The 7668-nt window shown below is 35.4% G+C and overlaps 2 protein-coding genes across 4 annotated transcripts in view; both read left to right on the forward strand.

Moving 5' to 3' along the window:
• The window catches only part of Vps26 (vacuolar protein sorting 26), an 83861-nt gene extending 78918 nt beyond the window's left edge, over positions 1 to 4943 (forward strand). Inside the window, exons 1-6 of one of the 3 annotated variants that reach the window (XM_077408393.1) lie at positions 719 to 943; positions 1084 to 1227; positions 1628 to 2022; positions 2113 to 2219; positions 2393 to 2619; positions 2765 to 4943. In XM_077408393.1, coding sequence (XP_077264519.1) covers positions 941 to 943; positions 1084 to 1227; positions 1628 to 2022; positions 2113 to 2219; positions 2393 to 2619; positions 2765 to 3028 — 1140 coding nt within the window. In that variant the 5' untranslated portion in view covers positions 719 to 940 and the 3' untranslated portion in view covers positions 3029 to 4943. Of the gene's footprint in view, positions 1 to 718; positions 944 to 1083; positions 1228 to 1627; positions 2023 to 2112; positions 2220 to 2392; positions 2620 to 2764 lie in introns of those variants that run through there. The other 2 variants (XM_077408390.1, XM_077408392.1) reach the window with 2 other exon arrangements.
• Positions 4944 to 5793: 850 nt separating this feature from the next.
• LOC143898728 (uncharacterized protein KIAA1143 homolog) lies at positions 5794 to 7248 on the forward strand. Its single transcript, XM_077408399.1, has 3 exons — positions 5794 to 6016; positions 6154 to 6286; positions 6405 to 7248. Exons 1-3 carry the CDS (start codon positions 5906 to 5908, stop codon positions 6584 to 6586), a joined length of 426 nt encoding a protein of 141 aa, XP_077264525.1. The 5' UTR covers positions 5794 to 5905; the 3' UTR covers positions 6587 to 7248.
• Positions 7249 to 7668: the final 420 nt, after the last annotated feature.

Here is a 7668-nt window from a genome sequence, read left to right on the forward strand (position 1 = left end):
TTTTGTTGGAATTTGTTGGACTAATTAAAAAATTTGTTGGTTGCCCAGTTTTTGGAAAATTGAAAACAAAATTTTAAACGTGAAGTTAGCCCCAAAAGTCTTATTTTTCAATCATTTTATTTTTTAGGGGTGATAGCCGAAATTTGGTACCCCTCTCCCTTCGCCGCGCTGAGCACCTGCCGTATTCAGAGTTCCGCTAAAATCCGCTTACCGACAATTGTCGGTGTCGTTGCGCAGCTTTTACACGATATGAAAAACCTGCGCAACGATACTTATTGAACCGACAGTTGTCGGTAGGCAGGAACGGAGCTTATGCTCTGTCACCGACGAGATACTATTAAGTCGTCTACATACAATAATTACTACGTTTACGCGAGCGTTACTTCTGTAGTAACTTACGATAATTCCTTCGCGTAAACGGGATTTTGTAGTAACTTATGATAATTTACTCCGCGTAAACGAGTAACTTACGATAATTCCTTCGCGTAAACGAAATTTTCCTTCGCGTAAACGGGATTTTGTAGTAACTTACGATAATTTACTCCGCGTAAACGAGTGATATATCGTAAGTTACTACAGAAGTAACGCTCGCGTAAACTTAATATTCTTATGTCTATGGATTGAACCTTGCTTCTAGGGATTTTGTGTGGATTTCGCCGCGCGCGCCACCGAGATTCGAGTTTTGACAGCGTGTACTGGCGTGTACCGTAGAGTGGCGCGGGGGGGGAAGGGGGCGCGTGCGCGCGGCCATATTGGCTACTTGTGACTTTCGGGAGGAACGAGTAAAAAAATAACCCAACTTTTCTCGTCTCTCGTGCACGCAGAAAAATGTTGCCCTGGAGAATTATCCATTGATCCGCGATACGGCCGATCCTGTCAGCGTGACTACGGCGTGGCGCCGGGGTATCATTCCCACGAAAACTGTTCCTTTCCCTGAAAAATGGTGCGTCCGCTTCCCACGGGAGGTTGCAGGCCTCGGCCCACTGTAATCCGAGTATCCCTAATCGGCGCCGGGAGTTGTCACTTCCCGCCGTACCCCCGTGTAACGTACAGTTTTCTAACGCTTTCAATTCTTCCACGCAGAGCTTCTTCGGTTTCGGCCAGTCCGCCGACATAGAGATCACGTTGGACGGTGCTGAGACACGGAAAACCGCAGACATCAAGTCCGAGGATGGCAAGAAAGAGCGGCATCTGCTCTATTACGACGGCGAGACTGTATCCGGCAAGGTAGGGCTCCCTAAAACATTGACCTCGATCGTAATCATCTGACTGACGTGAGAAAAAGGCGATTTAATAGGCCTGAAACGTTGACACGCTTGCTTGTTCGGTTCAACTCGAATGAATACTTTTCCGCCGTACACAAACTTTTTGCTTGTAATATAATATAGCTAACAAATTGTCAGTTGTCAAAAAATCATATTATTTGTTTTATAAAAGTTGAAATATGATTTGTGGATCTATATGATAAGAAGATAGGGTTAAAGTATATTTGTTTGCCAATTAATTTATTATTGATCTATGACATAACAATGAAGGAATATCTGTAATATATCTTATAGATGTAATTTATCTTTGAATTATATATATGCTTTTGCAGTATAATTTATCACTAAATCAATGCTTGCAGATTAATATCAGCTTGCGGAAAGCTGGAAAATTAGAGCATCATGGTGTCAAAGTAGAATTTATTGGACAAATTGAGCTATATTATGACAGAGGTAATCATCACGAATTTACAAGCCTGGTAAAAGAACTGGCTAGGCCAGGGGAATTAACACACAATACAGTGTATACATTTGAATTCCCAAATGTTGAAAAACCATTTGAGAGTTACACTGGTTCCAACGCACGACTAAGATATTTCTTGAAAGTGACAATTGTACGAAGAATTAGTGACATTATTAAAGAACTCGAATTAGTTGTGCACACTCTTAGTTCCTACCCAGATATGAATAATCCCATTAAAATGGAAGTTGGAATCGAAGACTGTTTGCACATCGAATTCGAATATAATAAAAGCAAGTAAGTCACATTGCGTAATACATTTGAGCTGCTCCGATGAGCAATTTTCTGAACATATGGTGCTGATAATATGACTACCCGTCTTTTTAGATATCATTTGAAAGATGTAATTGTTGGCAAAATATACTTTCTTTTGGTTAGAATAAAAATAAAACATATGGAGATAGCAATCATCAAACGAGAAACCACAGGCTCTGGTATGTTATAGATAACTTATACATTGAAGCATAATGTAGCGATAATAATTAACTATAATTTCTGCAGTTTTTTGTATGCATGCAGCATTGCATGTTGGCAAAATTGGAACGCGAGTTTTGGTTTCCCGAAAGTATTTCTTTTGCGGTATTCGTGGTACTAAGGCAATAATTAGAATACATATTTGCAGGCCCTCATACGTTTACTGAAAACGAAACTATAGCGAAGTACGAGATTATGGATGGTGCACCTGTTCGAGGAGAGTCAATTCCTATAAGGGTGTTCTTGGCTGGGTACGATCTGGCGCCTACAATGCGCGATATTAATAAGAAATTTAGTGTTAGATATTATCTGAATTTGGTTCTCATGGATGAAGAGGATCGACGATACTTTAAACAACAGGTAAGTCATTAGAGAAGATCGTATCTTTTTTTAAGATTTTTTTCTAAAATTATTATACATCTTTTTATATGTTCAAGATGAGAATATTATTTTACATGCATATTTTCTTTGTTCATTTTACCACTGCTCTTCGTATTTTACTCAGGAGATTACATTGTGGAGGAAAGGTGAGAAAAGCAGAAAGTCGCAAACGGCCTCGCCACACATGCCATCGCATTTAGTATCGGCTGAAACGGGATTCCCGCAAGGCGCTGCACAGAATGGCCCACCGTCCGTGCCACCTGATTCTGATCAATTGCCAACGAGTAACGTTATGAACGCAGAGGATACTCCAGCACCAATCGAAGGCATGACACGAGAAGAAGGAGACGGCGAAGGTGAAAAAGAAGGCGGTCCAGAAAGTGATTGAGTTTCCCCATAGTTTTGTTTCTGGGTCCAGTTTTAGCCCAGATTAGTTGAGAACGTTAAATACGGCTGAAATATGCAGCAAAGAAATTAGCTTGAAAAAAAATCTCTATCGCGTTGGGAGATTTGTTTTTATTAAGAGAAACAGCGGGATGTGTATAAAAGGCCTGCTAGCAAAGTTGTAAATATTTTGGATACCTTATATATAATTGAGAGCGAATGATTTGTAACTAGTAGAATACCGATCAAAATTATAATATTATGGAGAAATAGATTTAAAAGACAGGAAGATTTTGTCATTTTAAAAAGCAATTTCGATATTATTTAACGAACCATATTGCAAACGAATATAATATAAGCAAGCAGTATAGGTATTCCTGAATGGACGGCTTACTAATCAAATATTAACTAACGGTACATTTTGCAAAATATCTGGGTGTTACAGTGTTCTAAATGTTTTATACAGACGATTGTGCCCACTGACCCGCCCATCATATAATTCTGAAAATTTCAAGTTTATGGCAGCGTCATGTTATGCAAAGAAAGTTTATAAATACGAAATGAATATATATTCACAAAGGCTGCCCCATATTAATCCGTTCACCTAGTCTGCGAATACTATAAACGAAGACACGAGAAAGCTACTTACGTGTGTATATGATGCATGTTTTTGAAAATAGTTCACAATGCGCCTCGAGCGAGAAAGATCGCACTTATTTTTAGAACGAGTTTGTACAAAAGAAATGTGATGTTGATTGTTGCACGACACGAGTTATATATTACCTTCAGCTTTGAGTTTAGCACAATTGTGCATAGGGTCGATTTCATAAGATGGAGTTTTATACGCAGAAGCGTGCATTTTGCATAACATCAATCTTCCAGACAAACACAAATTATGATATCTGCTCAAGTTAATATGCCTTTCCGAACACGAGAGTGGACTATGATAGATTAAATGATGGGGTAGCCGCCTCGTGTATTTATATAAATATATATATATATATACATACATATATAACTTCATTATACGTGTGTGAGTATATATACATATGTAATACTTTTCATTCTGGCAATAATGACTAACGGGATTAGGTGTGCTCCGATAAATCGTGGCATAAGTAATATCCCATGAAAAGAAATTGTAAAATTGTAAAACAAGTTTCTTATTGATTATCATAGTTTTTTAGAAAATCAATTTCGAATGAGTGAAAGTAATGTCCGTCTATTTCGTTGTACAAATCACTTTTCGAAAACTAAGAAATCAATAACAAAAATTTATTTTATGTGACTTTTTACGAGGAATCATCCTTCGACGATGGTACCACGATTTACTCAACATTCTGTATGTATATATAAACGTACACGTACTTACATATTGTAATATCACAGACAGGTGCAGACATATTTTTTTTTATCGCTGCAGTATCGTAAGACATTGCAGCGATGAAAGTAATACTGTTGCAAAAAGGAAACCTATCGTTTTGTACTGTTCTATATCATGGAAGTTTGACTGTAAAAAAAGCTGTATTGAAGAAATGCATAATATTAGATTTATATATATGTATATATACATACATACATGCATGTATACAAGTAACTTACGTTACAAATTTTTTTTCATATAAGTTGAAAGTATTTCGTAATCTATATCTTTATTTGTTAATTGTAGAGGATGAGAATTTAAAAAAAAAAGGAATGGAGGAAAGGGGAAAGAATGTGTACGTAAGAAGAGAAAGAGAAAATCTATGAATTGTTTGACATGTCAAATATGTGTATGTGTATATATATGTATATTATGTACATGTACAGATATATACATATTATCATGCGATATGCAACTAGTTGTATATTTTAATGCCTATATATGAATATATTGTATACAGTGCGTATGCGCACATACATGTATATTAGAATCATTATTAATTGATTTATGTATATATACCCAGTCCAAGCTTGAATCCCGCCCACAAATTTAATCTCTTTACTTATTAATTAGAAAAATTATTTTAGCAAATTAGATCATGTAAATTTCATAAAACTGTGTATAAAATGTTTTAGATGATTATTAAAACTGACGCGTTTTCTTTTTTTACCGAATTGTTCAATATCGTATAACATATTGCTGACGCAATCATAAGGTATAAAAAACAGTAATTAAAGTGAATTATATTATTATTTATATTTGTCGACTTTAATAAGAACGTATATCGATTAAGTTTTTTTTATTTAATAAAATGTATCTGTGTTTTGCTCCGCCCCTCCTTCAGTGATTGGCCAACTATTGGTAAACAGGGGAGGCTCAGTGTAAGCAATTCGATCTTTCTATATTTGAATTGAATGGCATTTTTGCTCTCTGAGCCGATTTCACAGTCTCCGATTAACGTGATCCTCCGATTAAACATTTTAGGTAAAATCAGTGAATTAAAATCGTTATATCTCAGCAACCTTTTAGTGGATTTGTTTCTATTTTTTTGTAGCACATCAGGAAGACAAAGAACATTCTCAAAAATTTTTATCCACTTGGTAGCGCTTTGAAAATTAAGACTGTACTGTGTGTGTATGTATGTACCTCCGATACATCCTTAATCGGAGGATCACGCGGAGACTGTGATATCGGCCCTAAGCCCAGTGATGATATCCAATAGGAATGTTCGTTTTCTAGAGACCAAAATGTAATGTTAATGTCCCTATAAAACGCAATCTTCTATTGGGTGTGTCGGAACTGGTCGGAACGTTGTGTTCTCTATGAATTTTCGAGTGCAATGTGAATCGTCCATTACTACCTCGCGACGGAATTCTGTTTACAGTTTGTGATTGTGACAGGTTATCATTTTTCAAATAGTTTCGTACGTTTCGCAAAGACAAGTTAAAAAAAAAAATTATGTCGCGGAAAAAGCACAATATATCGTACATCAAACCGGATGAACCAAAATTTCTAAGAGAGCTGAAGGAAAAAATTGGATACAAGGAAGGCCCTACTGTCGATACGAAGGTAAGGCATCCGTAATTTACTTGCTCTGGATTTAACTTATTTTGTTCATATTTTGTACGATTTATGGTTAATTAATAGTATTAAAAGTAGGACAGAAATAGAATACCTATACCTACTCAACTTATTTGTTAAATTAGAGGGAAGTTCTACCAGAAATATCCGACGATGAGAAGGAAGAGTTGACTGATGAAAAACCTGTTGTTGTCATATTAAATTCTGGTGATTTAACAGCGGAAGAAGCAGATGCCTTTAAAAAACAAAAAGAGAAAGGTAACAATAAAGAGTTGCTCTAAACCTGCACATATTATTGAAAATAGTATTATGTAATAAAACACATTGTATAAACATGTAATTTTCAATGTTAATCTATCAGAGTTATCAATTGCAGAAGAAAATAATGCCCCAGCTGACCTGTCTAAGAAGATCATATTTCGCAAGACTAAAGCGGCAGAAACGGATTCTGACACAATTGCCACCGATAAACCTGTAAAAAAGAAACCAAAAAAAGAAAAGCAAAAAGTTGTACTGTCCTTCGATGCTAATGACAATGATGAAGACGACATTGGATAACATTGAATATAAATTCTTACTTGAGTGTACATATTACGTTTTATGTACAGGGTGTAGAAAAACTAAAGGTACAAACTTCTACAGATGGTAGAGGGGACTGGAATAAAATGTTTTTTTTTCCTTTTTTTTTCTTATAAAGTGGTAGTCGGAAATACTTCCTTTTTGCATTGGGTAAAGAGACGATTGGAACACAAAACGCTTATACGAAAACGTTTTATTTGATTCAAACGTAGCTTTCTTCACGTGAAAAGGCATTATAACGCCATGTGTATAATTATGTGTGACAATTCCAAAGAAGTGAGCAGAAATTTCCTTTCGTATACTGTGTACTGTATACTGAGTTACAAGTTACCTTTACAAAAGGAAATTACGTTTGGATCAAATAAAACAATTTGGCAGGCGTTTTGTGTTCCAATCAGCCTTTTAACCAGTGCCTAAACAAAAAGAAAACATTTCCGACTACTACTTTATGAGTTTCCCTCTACCATCTCCAGAAGTTTGCACCTCCAGTTTTTCCGCACCTTGGATATAAACAATATTTTTTGTAAATAGTAAATGTACATTACTATTATTTTATTAATTTAAGAATCATTATAGCTAATATTATTAGAGAATGAGTAATAATAAGATATTTTATTTAAAAAACTTGAACAATTTGACTTTTTATTTATGTGTAAATATGAATACGACAGCAAATATTTTTAAGAGAGGTTATAGCGATTCCTTTTTTATAAAAATGTTTTATTCAAGTGAAATATAATAGGACAATCTATTTGAAAAAAGGATATTTTTCTACTTTCTCCGCATTATATTTTGCAAATATATTCGATAATCGAAACGTATGACGCATATACGATGCAATTATAGCTCAACTATTAAAATCAAATTTACGAATGTGAAACACCATGTAGAATCTTCTTCGCATTCGCAATAACGTTCTGCAAATGATCGAAGGATTCGATTTGTGTATAACTATTCCTGTAAAAAAAAAGCCAATTTCCATTTCTTTTCAAATTCGAAGCAATTCCTATGATGAATCATCATATCAATTCCATGTCGAAAAGGGCGAACGCTGGGCGGCC

Source organism: Temnothorax americanus, unplaced genomic scaffold (assembly GCF_048541705.1).
Source record: "Temnothorax americanus isolate GAGA-0224 unplaced genomic scaffold, ASM4854170v1 Scaffold24, whole genome shotgun sequence".
In the NCBI taxonomy this organism is placed as follows: Eukaryota; Metazoa; Arthropoda; class Insecta; order Hymenoptera; family Formicidae; genus Temnothorax; species Temnothorax americanus.

Excerpts from the sequence above, each read along its gene's own strand:
- LOC143898728 (XM_077408399.1), top strand. The coding sequence starts at position 5,906 with ATGTCGCGGAAAAAGCACAATATATCGTACATCAAACCGGATGAACCA. Across the intron at positions 6,017-6,153 it reads GCCCTACTGTCGATACGAAG|AGGGAAGTTCTACCAGAAAT; the intron begins GTAAGGCATCCG and ends TTGTTAAATTAG. Across the intron at positions 6,287-6,404 it reads TAAAAAACAAAAAGAGAAAG|AAGAAAATAATGCCCCAGCT; the intron begins GTAACAATAAAG and ends TATCAATTGCAG.